Source organism: Eurytemora carolleeae, unplaced genomic scaffold (genome assembly GCF_000591075.1).
Source record: "Eurytemora carolleeae unplaced genomic scaffold, Eaff_2.0 scaffold1117, whole genome shotgun sequence".
Classification (NCBI taxonomy): Eukaryota; Metazoa; Arthropoda; class Copepoda; order Calanoida; family Temoridae; genus Eurytemora; species Eurytemora carolleeae.
Window position 1 is genome coordinate 24,305 of NW_019397005.1, and position 17,306 is coordinate 41,610.

Genomic DNA, 17,306 nt, shown 5'->3' on the forward strand with positions numbered 1-17,306 from the left:
TGGAGGCACTGCCCCCTGCTTCCCCCCTGTATACGCCCTTGAATATTATTGTTTCAAGAATCATACATGTTAAAGTAGGTTGACGACATAATGTCACAAATAAATTCAGCTTTCGAAGACGACATTCAATTTGTCTTGCCATGTCATGTTTCGTGGGACACCCTGTATCTTGCAGCTATGATTATAAAATGTCCTATATGTTATTAATTATGTCCTGGCTATGAAATGTCATGAACACTAAGAAATGTAAAGTATCATCACCGTAGCCAAACTTAACTTAAAGTAGTCATAGTAGTAGCTAGATTCTTAAAATGTTGATGAATGATTTTCATTCATATATTTCATTCATATAAAGTAACAGGGGCGGATACAGTATTATTACATTTACAGGATTATTTCGGAACAAAAAAATCCAGATTTAGGAACCAAAAGACGTGCCGTATGCTATTTTTTTAACTTTCCTATTTTGCACTTAGTTCTTTCCCTTAAGTGCTATTGAGAAGCTATTCTGAAATCTCAGGGGGGGGGGGGGTACGCGAAGGTCCTGCCACCCCGCCATCTGTTTACGTAACCCGTTCGCTAAGCGCACAGAGGAAGGCATCTAAAATGAGGATAGAGAAATAGGGGAGGGGCGTTCAGAAAAGAGGTTAAATTTAACGGATCAAATTGAAGACAAGAGTAAAAACTGGATTTATAAACTTTTATAGTCCATCCATAAATAATTTCTAGAGATCGAAGACGACCGATTTTACGTACTAATGCCGCAAGTATAACGTTTTTCTTTTCAAAACACAAATTCTACCGATTCCATCCCATTCCATTCCACAATAAAAAACCGAAGCTTATTTAACAGAAAAACTACTTATTTGTGTTCACATTGGGACTTTTAGTATTAATGCCATTTAATGTGTAGTTATTCATTTTGAATCTAAAATCTTACACATTGTTAGACTTTCATTTAATGGTAGCTTTATTCATAATAAATAAAAGTAAAACAATATTAGTAATTTCCTAGAGAACGAGTTTTGGACCCCGCCCCCCTCCCCACCTCATCTCATATTTAACTGCGGTGCTCGGCCCAGGTCCCTCGGCCCAGAAAGTATCTGAACCTAACCTGACCTTAAATATATACTAATTTGTTTTGAAAATTGTTGAAATTAAATTAAAGGCCTCCTTGGAAACATTTTTACCGACTTTATATGCCATGGCGAAGTTGGCGGGTAAAATATTCTGGATTTATATTTTGCCATCGGTTTGTCGGAGACTAAATGTTTGCAAAGCTGTTCTGGCCGCAGCGCTCGGCCCCCCTAGCCTGTCCCAGATATTGTCCTAACCTAATCCTGAAACAATCCAAAATAAATATTTCTTTGTTGAAAATAGTTGAAATCTAGGTCATTCCCAAAATTGATAAGAAGGGGGGGGGGGGCAATAATCGTTCTCTAAGACAGACCCACAATATTTAAGATTTAAGATTCCAAATGAATATGTTTGACTTCACTATTGTTATTTTGAAGGACGCTACGGTTTTGAAACATATGAATACTCCAATATCGAGTGGAAGGTTCTAAGATAATTGGATATACTATTGTGATCGAGCGGTAGCCGTTATTTACTCGGCACTAATTTTATATATCCCAAAAATCTCCAATTATCATGAAATCACTCTGATCTCAGTTAATCTCGCTCATCGGTATCTGAAAATTGATTGTTCTTAATGGTTGCGTGATGTTGGGTCACCTAAAATCACAAAAGCCTAAAACAGAGACCGATATAGGGAAATCTTAAATCTAAAATCCTGATCGTCGTACACGAACTATAATTCTAGAAAATCTGCAATGGACGGAAATAAATCATCAGCTGGCCCACCAGGACTCTCAGATACGCAGCAGATGATGTACGCTTTCGGGGACTTCAGGTCATTAACTTAATCTTGTAATTAATCTGCTTCTGAATTGTACTTAGTGGTTTTATTTGCTCTTCTGAAGTACTTAGTGCTTTAATTTGCTCTTCTGAAGTACTTAGTAGTATTATTTGCGATTCTGAAGTACTTAGTAGAATAATTTCTATTTGCTCTTTCTTCTGAAGTATACATGTTGTTCTTGCTCAACCTTATTATTCTAGACGACCGAACCCTGATTCTGCTCATATAGTTGAACATGTTGTCCTCGTTCAACCTTATTATTCTAGACGACCAAACCCTGATTCTGCTCGTATAGTTGAACATGAACATGTTGTCCTCGTTCAACCTTATTATTCTAGACGACCGAACCCTGATTCTGCTCGTATAGTTGAACAAGTTGTCCTCGCTCAACTACGTACAATTATACATCTTGCAACAAACCTGGCAGAAAACAGAGGATCAAAGATACTCATTATAGAGGTACTAAACCATCTTTTACATAAAGGGACTGTTAAAGTAAATTCAATTAGCCCTTCATTTAAAGTGCCTGATTCACAATGCTACCCTTAAAACCCTTTTCTGAGTAACAATAAAAAAGATATCTTGAAATATGCAAACCACTTTCGCAAGGAAGTAGCTTTTATTAACTATTAGTTTTGCTCGAGATAGAGGTACTGTTGGTTGTAAATCGAGCATTTAACTCGTTAAATGTAGGCTCATTGGAAAATAAGTAAACAGACCATGTAAACTTTATTTTGATAAAATTCTACATGATTTTTAGAAGATATCTTGTTCAGGTTTTCAATTTTGAAACCCTAGTTCATAAATATTTCTTTTATACAATTTTTTGATAATTATTTTATTTTTAGGATATTCTGTATTTGATGCGGAAAAGTCCAATCAAAATCCAACGTCTTATCCAATACCTGAAAATCAAGGTAAAAAATAAAAATAAACATTTCTTTTTCGATTCCCAAGAAACGAATTTCAGACAAAATTCTTTTCCATACAGTTCCACGATAAAATTAATAATTGAAAAATGTTTGAGGATGGCCCCAAAATAATGAATTAATTTAGTTTATTCTCTGGACACCCGCTAAAGTTTTTTGTATTTCCCCTTCTTTCTACTCTTATCAGTTGTATTTTTGTATTTTTGTATTATGAATTCATGGAAACAATTTATCCAGGATAAAAAAGATGAACTCAGTTTGCTTGAGAAAGGAGAAACCTGGGAACGACAACTGAAAACTACCGTTAGGTGAACATCAGGGGTTTAAAATAAGTTTTGCATCTTTTTTATAGAGATCATAGAGAATAGAATATATAGAGAGGAATTAAAAGAATCTCTCGGTATGAAATTTTTCAGTCCCTTTCAGCCTAAAAGGGAGTTCAAAGTGTACAAATCATGTAAATGTTCACAAATTATATGCAGTAGAGTACATTTTTTTTGAGATCTAGATATTTATTATCTCCGTATCGAGATTATATTAATTGTACAAAATTGTTCACATATATTTAATACAACTATTTAACGATGCTATTGTGTACATATATTCTCGAGTCACCGAGTCTGCATATAATTGAGCATTTAATGTGGAAAATCAGATTGAGCAAGCATTCTAAAGTTTTTATGTAACAATGGTATACTGTCAATTTATGCAATATGTAAGAAACTACGATTGTACTGACGAAGAACATTGAAAGTTCGACGTAAGTATGGCATTCCATTAGTTAAACTATGTCGTCTTGATGCTAATTAGCCGACGTAATTATGGAAAACAAAATCAAGAAGTGTTAAATGTGAAANTACATAATTTAAGATCTTAGAACATAATTTAAGATCTTAGAAAATAATTTAAGATCTTAGAACATAATTTAAGATCTTAGAAAAATAATTTAAGATCTTAGAACATAATTTAAGATCTTAGAATAATTTAAGATCTTAGAACAATTTAAGATCTTAGAAATAATTTAAGATCTTAGAAAAATTAATACAGTATGTTCCCTAGACTATTCATTTCAATTTCGAATTTTTTAAACTCTTAAATAAACTTTATAATGAATTAGTTGAATAAAAACATCATTTGATTTATAGTTTTAACGGAAAATCATCGTTTGTAAAGTGGAAGGCATAGAGTATATATGTGAAATGATCATTGGTCAATTATGAAACCAGCCTATTTCATAATTTGGTTTTCTTATAACAATAATTTTAGATTTTCTATATAATGATATTCCAGGGCCCAACAGGTTATATAGCATAAATAAGTGAAGTACACCTGCAGTATGGAAACAGTACAACAAAATGGCCGTTTTACACTTTTTTCAATTAAATTCCTCTCTATATATTCTATTCTCTATGATAGAGATAGACAAACTTTATACCATTTTTCATGTGTATCATGTACGAATCTAACTACGTTGATACGTTAAAAAATTCTCCACCAAGATCCTGCATCATGCAAGAATGAAGTGGTTTGTGTTTTATTGTATTTTATTATTCAAGTATTTCACAAAAACTATTATGTTTTGTGAATTGGTGCTTATATAGCTAGATTAGTACATGCTACACCTGTGTAATGATATAAAATTTGTCTATCTTTATATAAAGCTGCAATTTGTTATGTGCAAGTTTAAGAATTTATGAAATTTAGAAAAACTAAAAAGACGAAGTCTTAATCTCAATTAAAGTTTAATTACTAAGACGTTTATGTATAATTAAAAACTTTTTGATTATGTTAAGATTTTTCGAAAAAAAGCTTGGTTTTTGGCATTTAATTTGGTTTGGTCTATGCCCAAGAGCGATACCCAAACTATTGTATGGTTTAATGCCCAGTAACCAGCGTTTGGTTCATCCAGGTTTGGTTTCCAGAAATGAATAATATTTTATGCTGATTGATAAATTTTTCATCTTTAAAATTCTGAATTACATGTATTATGTATGATATATACTGAATATTGAATTATTAAAAACATTTTAGATGCCGTAACTTTCTTGAGAAGATCGACGAAACAGGAGTTCTCCTCGCAGCTTGTGACAAGGAATATAAAAGTTATCTTGAAATCTATCAATAGTTTTCAGATCAAAATCTATATTATAAATATGTTAGCTATAGCTGGTTAAACTGCTGTACCATTAGTTGAAATAATATCAATTTTATTTTTTAAAATTAGAAATTTGTCTTTCTTTCAATATTTAAATTTTAAAAAATGTTTTAACTCTCCTCGGGCAACGACGGGCACTTGTTTTGCCTAAAGTAAGCAGTGAACTAACATATCAATAGAATAATCTCTAAGAAAATTAGTCTTTCAATCTAAGCTCTAACTGGTAAAAAATCTTTAAATCAATCAACTAAGCCTGTCTTAAAATCAATCAATTCATTACTATCTTTAAAAAAAAATTTAAATTCATAGAACAGGTTATTTTGCATGCATTAACGTAAGTAATCTTTAAATTAACCAATCCATAAAAACAAAAAACGGCAAATAGATCAATTTAATCAATCTTTGAACTAGTTTTTTATTCGTAATCAAATTGAATAATCCACATTATTGATAATGTTAAGGTATCAAAGGTACCGTTGTTAATCAGGCAATGCCATCTTTGCATATAGGGTCATCTAAAATTTCGCTTAATCAATCAGTCTTTTATCAACAAATAAATTTTTGAAAACACTTGTTGATTGATTTGGCCAATTTGAATCAACCAAATTGCTGTAGATGAACTTCAGTACATGATACAGGAGCACTATGATGAAGTTTACCATGAGAGGTTGGTGAGGCATGACAGAATAACCAAGGAAACAGTAATTGTGTTTTCAGTATTCAAACAAGTTACAGTTCCGCCATATTGTATTATCAAATCTTCCGGGCTTATACATCTTGTGCTTAATGTTGTTCCTTTCTGTCAGCTTTGTCATCTTAATGTCTAGTTATCTGGTGACCTTTTCTGTTAACTCTTTCAGCTGGTAACCTTCGTAAACCTTTTATTTGGTAATCCTTTCTGTTTACCCTTTTCACTAGTGACCTTTTCTTGTAACTCTTTCAGCTCGTAACCATTTCCGGTAAGTCTTTCATCTGGTAATCTTATCTGTTTACCCTTTTAACTAGTGACCTTTTCTGTTAACTCTTTCAGCTTGTAACCTTATCTGTTAAGCCTTTTATCTGTTCTCTTTTTCTGTTTACCCTGTCTTCTGTTAACCTTTTGCTTTTTTTCCTTTCAACTGGTCTCCTTTTCTGTTTACCCTTTCAACTAGTCTCCTTTTCTGTTTACCCTTTCAACTGGTCTCCTTTTCTGTTTGCCCTTTCAACTGGTCTCCTTTTCTGTTTACCCTTTCAACTGGTCTCCTTTTCTGTTTGCCCTTTCAACTGGTCTCCTTTTCTGTTTAATCTTTCAACAGGTCTCCTTTTCTGTTTGCCCTTTCAATTGGTGACCTTTTCTGTTACCCTTTCAGCTGTTGGCCTTTTCTGTTTACGCTGTTTGTCTACCTCTTTATCTGTTTCTCTACCTGTCTACCTGTTTGTCTACTTGTTTGTCTACCTGTTTGTCTACCTGTTTGTCTACCTGTTTGTCTACCTGTTTGTCTACTGAAGACCCAAACGTACGGTTGGATTAGAATTTGGATGAAAGAAAGTATCTGGATTTCTGTAAAGCCAGACGTGTTTCTTTTAGAGGAAAATACTCACAGTGGTTCCAGAGTAAGTCTTTATTTTTTTCAATACAAAGGAATTCATTTTTCGCCACAAACTTAAAACTTCTTTTCAACCGGATGGTTCAAATCTTTGATATTTCAAACTTTATTTATTTGATCAATTTAAATTCAAAATTTGAAATGTTTAAGGTCTACAATATTGGGTTATATAGATATAAGGATTAGAAAATCAGAGTTTGTACCAAAGACTCAATATCTTTTGGAAAAATCCTTATCTCAATTTTTAAAAATAAAACATTTTAAAATATTCTGATTTTTTATTTTTTTTAGCATCACAATCCTTTAGTACTTTTTCTTTATTCTTTAAATATATTGGGCTTGGAAAAGCTTAATATATAAATATTAGCTAATTATCTGTGAACAACACTTTAAATATGTACTGTCCAATGCAGCGTACACAGAGTTATGTTATTGTATGTACTAGGTTTATTAACTGTTCTGTACTAGGTTCCCTACAGGATGTGGTAGACACCCTGGACATTAAACTAGAAAAACTGACCAATGATGTTATTTGTTATTTAGCATATGAAACCTTAGGTAAACTTTTAACCAACTTTATAATGGACAACCAGAGGTAGGAATTAATTGACAGCAGTAAATGGTTGTACTGATTCTATAGTTAGGCCGATAGTGTACCAGACAATTATTTAATCAATTCTGACCTAAGAATATAGTTTTGTTACATTAAAGGCTTTCTTCGTGCCCCTTTTTCTTCGCAAAAATTCCAGTTTTTAATATTGATTTCAAACCGTCTTTTTTCTGTAAACTGCAAAACTAATTTGGAGATTTTTAAAATATTTATTGATGGATTTTGAAAACAAAATTAAATCGGAAATTTTTTCGGCAAAGTTCTCATTTTTTTCTGTCTTTTCCAGTAAAAATGATTGAATTGAAAAATGTTGCCTTTTCATCCAAAAGTTTATTATGAGAATATTTCAGTTTGTTGTAATAAATTGATATTTTGCAACCAACTATTTGTTGTGCAGGTCAACTTATAGAACTCTGCCTAGTTGTCAGACGAGATTCTTCATTCAACTCAGGTACACTTAAACAATCAATTAATCAATAAATCTTTAAATAGATATATGAACTAATCAATCTTTCAATCGTTCAATCAATTAATCAATCTATCTGCCAAGTTTGGTCAATTGGTTTCAAATCAGTGTTGCATATTCACTTTGATGCGTTTCCGGAGGTTTCTTTTTTATATATTAATAATTAGTAAACTGTCAATTGCCATTAAGTCTGAATTAAAGCCTGAATCTTGAGATACATTGGGACTAATTTAACTAAGAATCTACTCTATTATGAAATCATGGCTTGTTTTTAAATTTTTTTTTTTTTGCTTAATGATTTGTTTTCTCTGGCGCTATGTCATTTGTCCTACAATCATGTGTCCTACAATTATTTGTCCTACAATTATTTGTCCTACAATTATTTGTCCTACAATTATTTGTCTTACAAATCATTTGTCCTACAAATCTTTTGTCCTACAAATCATTCGTCCTACAAATCATTCGTCCTACAAATCATTTGTCCTACAAATCATTTGTCCTACAAATCATTTGTCCTACACATCATTTGTCATAAATATCGTTTGTCCTACAGAGACGGGGGAAACATCATTTGCTCTACAAATCATTTGTTCTACACATTACTTGTCCTACACATCATTTGTCCTACAAATCATTTGTCCTACACATCATTTGTCCTACAAATCATTTGTCCTACAAATCATTTTTCCTACAAATCATTTGTCCTAAAAATCATTTGTCCTACACATCATTTGTCCTAGACCTCAATTTTAATATTTTTAATATTTGATATTATTGAAAATCTTTTCTAGTGGATAAACTGAACCGTCTGTTGCCTATACAGAGTATTAACACAGCATTTCCGAACCTAGCAGGTCTAATTTAATTCTTCTACAGTGGTGTATATTTTATTGAAAATCTGCCCCCCCCCCTCTCCCCTCTCAGTCAAAAATCATTATTTTCACTAGAAATTATGTGTTTAAGTAAAATTGGGTGAAAAGTAACAAAAAGGATGAAAAAACGTGTATTATGATATTATATTATGTACCTCTATTATTTGATACAAACTTACCTTTCTTGCTTTTTTTTTGAATGTACTGTCAATACTCAGTATGTACCTTTATTGTGTAATAAACATTTGCCAGTTTATTTCATGTATTTTATTTTCTAAAAAATCTGAAAAATATACGTCCCTGATTGAATTTTGTATACTGTTTAGTACCTGTACGTGATAAGAATGAAGGAATAAAGAACTCAGATTACTCCGGTTGTCCTTTAACACCTGCTGAGGTAAATTTATCATTATTATCACTTCTTTTAACTTTAATAACTTATTTTAATTACATTTTACAATATTTTACTGTATGATATCAGATGGAAACATTTTGAGACTTCTATATTTCTTGTTTTTCCTTCTTTCTTCTTGATCATTTATTCCTCGTCCATCCATCGATCACACTTTGGCAAATTATGAAAATAAAAAGAAATGATTTTTTTTATGTCCCGGCAGCTAGCCAAGTTCCAGGAGAAAGAACTATTTTTGAATTCTTTATCTCAGACCTATTCTGAATTCTTGAATGCACGAGGTGATAAACTGACTAATATACCTGAGTACTACCATAATAATGTCAGTGACACATATTCTCTGGAAATGAATATGTACAATAATAGCTGATATATATAAAACCCCAAAGCCTAGGAGTATTTATATCTGAAACATGAAAGATGTAAAGTACACAACAATATATAAATGTAACCAAAACAATAACATATATATAGCCTGTTCCTGGAGACTCTTCCAGTATCATGATATAGTCCTGTAATAGAAAACATCATCAGACTAACATTCCCTCTATTCTCTTCTCTTCCTCTTTAGTCCCCTCTCCTTCTTCTTGTCCTCTTCAGCATCTTTTTCTCATTAAACCCTTTGTTTACTTCAAGAATTTTCTCTTTTAAATGTTGCAGTTCTGGAATAATTGTCATAGTAGCTAGAGCTAACTTGTGCCCTTTCATATCACAAAAACCAGCCATCAGATCAGCAAACTGCACAATTGCAGTAGGCAGATGCTGAAGGATTAGCTCATAGCCTATATCTAAGATGATATAAAGTTGTGAAGTTGCCTTCTCAATCTGATCTACCAGAATCTCTGCCCAGAACAATAGATCATCACCAGTAGCAAGCAAAAAATCATTTGCTACATCAGATCTAACTCTAATCTCTTCAACATCACCACACAGTTCACTACTTCCAATATAGAGACACTTGATTTGACTCTCAGCAGACCTAGAATCTTTAACATAATGTACTCTTGTCTTAGGATTGTAAACTCTTGTCATTGTGTACACAATTTCATCTCCAGACATTCTTAAAATAATTGTAATACCTGTAAAATCAGCCATAAATAAAAACAGTTTAATTATACATAGAATATTTCAGCATTCCAGATTGCATGAAACAAAGGAAATAAAACCACATTTACACAGGATAAAATATCTAAGAGAATATTTCAGCATTCTCTTCTACATTACTAAAATAAAACTTTTCTTTCTCTCTTTCTTTTTTCTTTTTTTTTTAAACAATCCTTCCTGTTTGGACTACTGAAAGAAGTTTAGAAGGATTCACTCCTTTCTTGGTAAGAGCATCTGCCAGTTGATGTTGCCCATCAACCCATTGTACAGCTTCTACTTCTTTTCTGTCAATCATCTGTTTGATAAGATTAAGATCTCTTCTGAGCCTCTTATCTTCCACGGAGGATGTTGATCTCAGATTAACCTCAACACTCTTATTGTCCACAATAGCAATTATGGGAGCTTGAGCAGCTTTGGGTCCCATGATTTCCTTGAACATTTCTTTCAGAAACAATCCAGTATCAAGTCCATCACCCAGACTTAATGCTTCAGCAGCAAGAGTAGAACGAACAATTCTCTTTATTTTTCTTGACTTCCAATCAATTGGAACACTGTTACCAAACTTGTCTTTCAGAAAGACCACATGTCCTCCCATTGAACCTGCTCCATTGTCTAGATTCCCAAAGCTAGCATCTGTATATACTCTGAATTCAACAGAGTTCTCATCCAGTTTGGGTATAAAAATTTTGCAATCCCCTGGATCCATACTCAACATGATTTTTCTAGCTTTAGCTAGATCTGACACCTTTCCTTTCTGTTGTTTAGTAGACAGTTCAATCAGATCAAAGGATAAATCTGGTCTGGTGGCCATGACAACCCAGTTTAAAGATCCACAGATCTTTCTCAGTTCAGAAAGCTCACTAGCAGTTAGGTCTTCATTTTTGTTCACAACTCTTTTGGATTCCATGGTTGGTATATCTATGTTCCTCACATACTCAAACTGATCTAAGATGATTCCTGAGGGTTTCTGCTTGATTGAGAATCCTGTGTAAAGAAAACTATTCTTCTCATTCTTTCCAACCTTAAAGAGCTGCATAACTGGAACTATCACATCTGCATCAAAATTATCTGATCCACAATGTAAGAAATCATCCACATGTAAACCTATTAAACCTTCCAGCTTTCCTTCTCTTGAGTAGAAAAACAAACCAGGATCAAGAAGAGATTGAGTGCAGTTATGAGATAGCAGACTCTCTCTGACTCTCAAATACCATTGTCTTGAAGCATCTCTCAAGCCATATAAGCATTTGCGCAACTTCCAGATTTTTCCTTTGGGCAAATAAGCTTCTTTGGGAGGTTTAATGTGTACAATTCTGCTCATTTCAGACCCTTGCAAGAAAGCAGATTTAATGTCTGTGGTTTGTAATGGCCAGTCTTTCATGGCACCAACAGCCAAAATCAATCTCAATGTAGACTTTATCATAGTTGGTGAAGTTTTGTCTACTTCATCTTCCTCTTCAAATCCTCTAGCCACAAGCCTAGCACGGATATCATCATTTTTCATAGTCAACACCCATGTAGTTGATATTGTCTCTTGGCCATTCTCATCAACTATTTCATAAACATTAAATTCCTTTAACTTGGCTAATTCCTGCAGCTTAGCTTGTAAGCATTCTTGACTATTCTTCTTTTCTTTTGGAACATTAACTACATGAACTTCTTCAAGGACGTCATCAATAATCTCAAATTCTGTTTGCCTTAGATTTACACAAAGTTCTTCAGAGTTATCTATACGTGCTATGTTGTACCAATCGGCATGTTTGCCAGTAGCTTTTCCACCTCTACCAGTGACAATACCGTCAGTCCAACAATCATCTTGATCTTTGAATCTAATCTTTTCATCTTTCTTTAGACAGATCTTACTGTGCTTTAAAACTTTCTGATCATCTCCAAATCCAACAGCTTTTCTTTTTCTGGTTTCATCACTGGGTTCATTTGCAACACCAAGATCCTCACTGATGAGTGGGGTTTCATCTTCTGTTTGTTTAGTGTCTCTGGCATCTATACTGGGAGAAATTATTGGATTATTAATAGATTCAATCTCAGTGTTACTGTCCTCTCTTCTTATTTGACTAGCCAATTCAGACCCAACTTTGACTAATCTATTGGCACTAACTCTAACCAACTGTCCTCCATTTCGCAAAAAGATAATCTTTCCATCTGAAAAAACAACCTTTGCTGGTCCCTGCCATGTAGAATCATTATCTCTCTTGTAATAAACAATTTCTCCATTAGAGTACAACTCTGCAGAACATCTGACCTTGCTTTTCAGTGCTAATTTCAATTTAGCACAGCTTTCTGAGGCAATGAAGGCTTTTCTTGTAGCATGTAGAGCTTTCAGATGTTTCAGCAAAGCTTCACTTACATTCTCATTTTCCCAAGAGGGGGGACCATCAGTAATTATATTTGGGAGTTTTGGATTTCTCCCAAAAACAAGCTGATTAGGACTGTAATCATAGACATTAATTAAACTGTTCTTTGCCATACATGCCCATGCTAACTTAGTTTCTATATCAAGTTCTGGATAATCATCTTCAACTCTTTCCAGAATATTATCAACCACAGCATGATTTCTCTCACAAGTCCCATTCTGCCAGGGAGAATTTGCTCCAGTGGTGAGATTCACAACATTGAGTGCTCCTTTCATGGCATTTCTTTCTTGGAAAGTAGCAGAGGTATATCTGAATCTATTATATCCATTTCTATGAATGATACTTTTCCAACAGGATTAATAGGGATTTTGTAGCTATTTTCAGATTGCATGATTCCAAGATTTCCAAACTGAAAGGATTTCAGTCCCTTGTTTGGTCCTTGAACTAGCTTCTTCATATCCTCTGGGAGTGATTCTAGATAAACCTTCATCCAGTTCTTGCCTGCCACTGATGATGTACAACAGGTATCTAAAGCAGCACAATTCAATGATTCAGATGTAAATCTGTTCATTTCATTTGAATTATCTGTGAAAAGAACAAGTTTCTCTAAAGATTCAAATACATCATCACATGAATCTTTTTCTGATACATAGTTTACACTTTCTTCCTTATCAGGACAGTCCCTGAACAAATGCAAATATGATCCACAAACATTGCATCTCAATGTTTTTCCATCTCTACCCTTCGGATTCTGTTTCTTGTTTGAAGTGTAATTATTCTTCCGAGGAAAATTCGTAGAACCTTTGGATTTCCAGTCAGATTTTCCATCCTTTCTCCAACTTTGTTTGTTATCATACTTCTTGTAGTAACCCATTGTAGCTAGAGTGTCCTCATGTTGAGCTAAATAAGCAGGTTCTAGCTTGATAGTATGATTTGTACTTAAAGCACTTCCTTGCTTGAAAACCTTGCCCAGAAGGTTAGTACATTGAATCTTTATATCCTTATATATTGATTCAGATTTCTCAAGATCTAATCTTGATAGGATTAAAGTCCTTTCCAGATCACTAAGACCTGCTTTCCTCATTAGAGCAAAGCCTTTTACTTGCTCACTAAGTTTCTGCCCAGCAGATTCCAGCCTGCTGACCAGTAACTCATATTCACCTATGAATTGCTCCATGGTTTGATCTGGTTTCCTCACAAAGTCAAACCAATCATCCCATTTTCCAATTAGATCTGTTGTTGCATCAGAAGCCAATTCTTCATCAAGAAACTTAACCAGTTTGGTTAATCAATCATCACAGCTAAGATCACTGACAGAGAGCCTTTCCATAACCCGCTCCTTCAGGTTGTTGCCAAACTTGCCTTCATTTGGCAATGACAGAGCAATCAGATTGCCTTGCTTCTTCTTGTCTACCTCAGTGACAGCAGCCCACATTTTTAACTCCTTTTTATAAGACTCATAAGTCTTAGCCTCATTTAGACTTGGGGGAGTAACATTTAGCTTACCAGCCATAATTGCAGAACTAAGTCTTACAGGACTTTCTGCATAAAAATTCAGCTATTAATTAAACAGAACAAAGTCTTTCAGGACTTTCTGTTGTTACCCTGAGCCAAGGTCTTTCAGAACCTTGTTGGCTCTGCTACCATTGATAAACTGACTAATATACCTGAGTACTACCATAATAATGTCAGTGACACATATTCTCTGGAAATGAATATGTACAATAACAGCTGATATATATAAAACCCCCAAGCCTAGGAGTATTTATATCTGAAACATGAAAGATGTAAAGTACACAACAATATATAAATGTAACCAAAACAATAACATATATATAGCCTGTTCCTGGAGACTCTTCCAGTACCATGATATAGTCCTGTAATAGAAAACATCATCAGACTAACACGAGGAGGGGTGAGAAGCAAGGTCACTACCCTCTTCCCTTACTTTGATTTTATATTTTGCTTGAGTCAGCTGTTCTACACATTTTCCAGTTTTATTTTGAGTAGGACATAGTTGGGGGGGGNGGGGGGGGGGGTAATGGGATGTCTGCCATCCTGTGTATTTGTCTTCATTTGCTATCGGTGAATTCAAAATAGATAGTGTAAAGCTCAACTCCGCTTCTAATTTTCCTGTTCAAAGTTTTCTTCTTCTTTCTCGTTTATCTTGTTTATACACTGTTTTCAGTTTTAGCTTTCTATTCTGTTAGCACATGTTGCTTGCGTCAGCTTCTTTTCTACACATTTTCATGATATTTTCTTAGGGGAGGGGAGGGGGGGAATACTTTATCTACCCCCTCCCCCTCCTCGGCAGTGGGGGGGGGGGGGGGGGAGACGTATTCTAAGACCCCATCCGTACTGTCAAGAGATTTCCCTTCCACTTCCAGGGTCGGCAACAAAATTAGGATCCAGGATCGGCAACAAAATGAAATGGATCTTAAGCAATAAGCACTGAATGATACCAATAAATTTAATAATTTTATTTAGGTTCGTGAGGCTGTGCGAAGGTTGCAGGATGGAGAGAGAACTAGAACTATGTTTGGAGGACGAAAATCTTTACATGGACTTCAACCTGAACCTAATGTTCCGCTTCTAGCAATTTAGTTTCTCATTTTCTGTTAGAATAGTTATTCCATGTCCACCAATATCATTTTAAATTTTGTAAAAATAATTTAAAGATCAATAAGGGCTTAATTAATTAATGTCAGCTTAATCAGTTCCTTGATTGTTGAATCCCATCCAAAGGTTAAAAAAATGTTTCTTCAAAATTCCCAAAAGATCTAAACCTGTCCAGCTTGATTATAGGAAGGAAGTAATAACCTTCTCAGCTTCTGAATTTGAAACGTTTCTTTGTTTTCAATTTTGTAATTTAAAATTATAAATCCACGACTTCTTGCAGATCAAGATGAGTTTAGGGGAAAATGCCAACCTTGTACAGGAGTTTGAGGAATCATTTCAGGTGAGAGCTTAAATATAAGAGAGTATTGCTAACCAAACCCTTGACTTTTTGTCTTTGCTGCATAACCAGAGGCCAAATTTAAAGTATTTGAACCATGTTGCTGAACCGTTTATACCTGGTTCAAAATTAGCGCCGGCTAAAATCTCAAAACACTTGTTAAGATTTTTAGCTGAACCATCATGATTAAACCATCTCATGCACTGTACAAATTATTTGAATTCTGCCTCAGAAACAGTAAATTTTAACTTTTCATGAATCAATGGCACAAAATAACCAAATAAATGTGAACTTTGTATTATATACATATATACGATGATACAGCCATCACGGATACATGATCTGATTTGATTACAAAATACATATGTACATTGTACATATCTATTTGATTAAAATTACCTCTGAATCCACGCAAATATCCGGCTTTTAAACGGGTGTGGGACAGTGCTTTCCACACCTGGCAGCACTCTGGGGGTCCACATTGGGGTCTTTTGCAGATTCAATTTCCTTATGCTCCTTAACGCCCCTAAGAACACTTATAATATCTTAACATTTTCTTAGAAAAGTATTGCTGCCCTGACGGAAGATGATGATCTGATGGGAAAAGACCAGGAAACTATAAACAATACTATAGAGGATAAAGTAACTAGGTTCTCTGATCTAGCCAGGTAAAGACCAGGAAACTATAAACAATACTATAGAGGATAAAGTAACTAGGTTCTCTGATCTAGCCAGGTAATGACCAGGGAACCATAAATAATACTATTAGAGGATAAAGTAACCAGGTTCTCTTATCTAGCCAGGTAATTACCAGGGAACCATAAATACTGTAGAGGATAAAGTAACCAGGTTCTCTTATCTAGCCAGGTAATTACCAGGGAACCATAAATACTGAGGATAAAGTAACCAGGTTCTCTGATCTAGCCAGGTAATTACCAGGGAACCATAAATACTGAGGATAAAGTAAGTAGGTTCTCTGATCTAGCCAGGTAATTACCAGGGAACCATAAATACTATAGAGGATAAAGTTACCAGGTTCTGTGATCTAGCCAGGTAATTACCAGGGAACCATAAATACTATAGAGGATAAAGTAACCAGGTTCTGTGATCTAGCCAGGTAATTACCAGGGAACCATAAATACTGTAGGGGATAAAGTAACCAGTTTCTCTGATCTACCAGGTAATTACCAGGGAACCATAAATACTATACAGGATAAGGTAACCACAAGTTCTCTCATCTAGCCAGGTAATTAGCAGAGAACCATAAATAATACCAAGGACCATAAATACTATTGTGGAAGTTATGAATGTTGATGATGAATGTTATCGATGTTTTTTTCATTCATGGAGCCTGTGAAGTGTTCAATTACAAGTAATAATTTTCTGTGTTGAAATATTTGATATAAAAAATAGAAGCCCCAAGCGATTTAAAATATTTTTCCCTGACATTGCATTCCCATAAAATTTTAGATTTATCAACATAGAGATAGGTAGGCACAGACATATTTATATCTGTTTTTTCCTCCTGGAAAATTGTGGGGAAACAGGTATTATTTCAGTTACAGTATAAAAAAGGCAAAAAATTGCCTGGTAAACCCCCCCCCCCCCCATTCAATTAAATCACTTGTTTTCACTTTCTTCAGGTAATGTTTAGTTTTAATAAACAACAATAGCAAAGAAGAAAACAAATCAAAAATTTAGTTAATAAACAATAAACAAAAATATTACTTGCAGGCAGCTTGAGACTTTCTTCCTACAGAAGCGGTTTCTAATTTACAATTACAAACCAGAAATGGTCTTGAAGGTAATATTATTGTGATTTTTAGTTTTTAAACTATTTGATGTTTTTATTTTTTACTTCTTAGTTATTTTTTGTCATTATTTGGATTTTTTCTGTTCTCAACACTTTTTGATTGCCTTTTA

General features: G+C 34.0%; 2 protein-coding genes across 2 annotated transcripts; both read left to right on the forward strand.

The window, feature by feature from the left end:
- The first annotated feature begins 1,801 nt into the window (after positions 1–1,801).
- Positions 1,802–15,327, forward strand: LOC111711032 (transcription initiation protein SPT3 homolog). Its single transcript, XM_023485261.1, has 12 exons — positions 1,802–1,915; positions 2,260–2,380; positions 2,770–2,838; positions 3,088–3,158; positions 4,882–4,942; positions 5,644–5,700; positions 6,517–6,598; positions 7,060–7,149; positions 7,599–7,652; positions 8,459–8,521; positions 8,866–8,936; positions 14,915–15,327. The coding sequence occupies exons 1-12, from the start codon at positions 1,836–1,838 to the stop codon at positions 15,029–15,031; spliced, it is 936 nt and encodes a 311-aa protein (XP_023341029.1). The 5' UTR covers positions 1,802–1,835; the 3' UTR covers positions 15,032–15,327.
- On the forward strand, positions 15,299–17,202 carry LOC111711034 (mediator of RNA polymerase II transcription subunit 28-like). Its single transcript, XM_023485266.1, has 3 exons — positions 15,299–15,386; positions 15,945–16,051; positions 17,118–17,202. Exons 1-3 carry the CDS (start codon positions 15,333–15,335, stop codon positions 17,200–17,202), a joined length of 246 nt encoding a protein of 81 aa, XP_023341034.1. The 5' UTR covers positions 15,299–15,332.
- Positions 17,203–17,306: the final 104 nt, after the last annotated feature.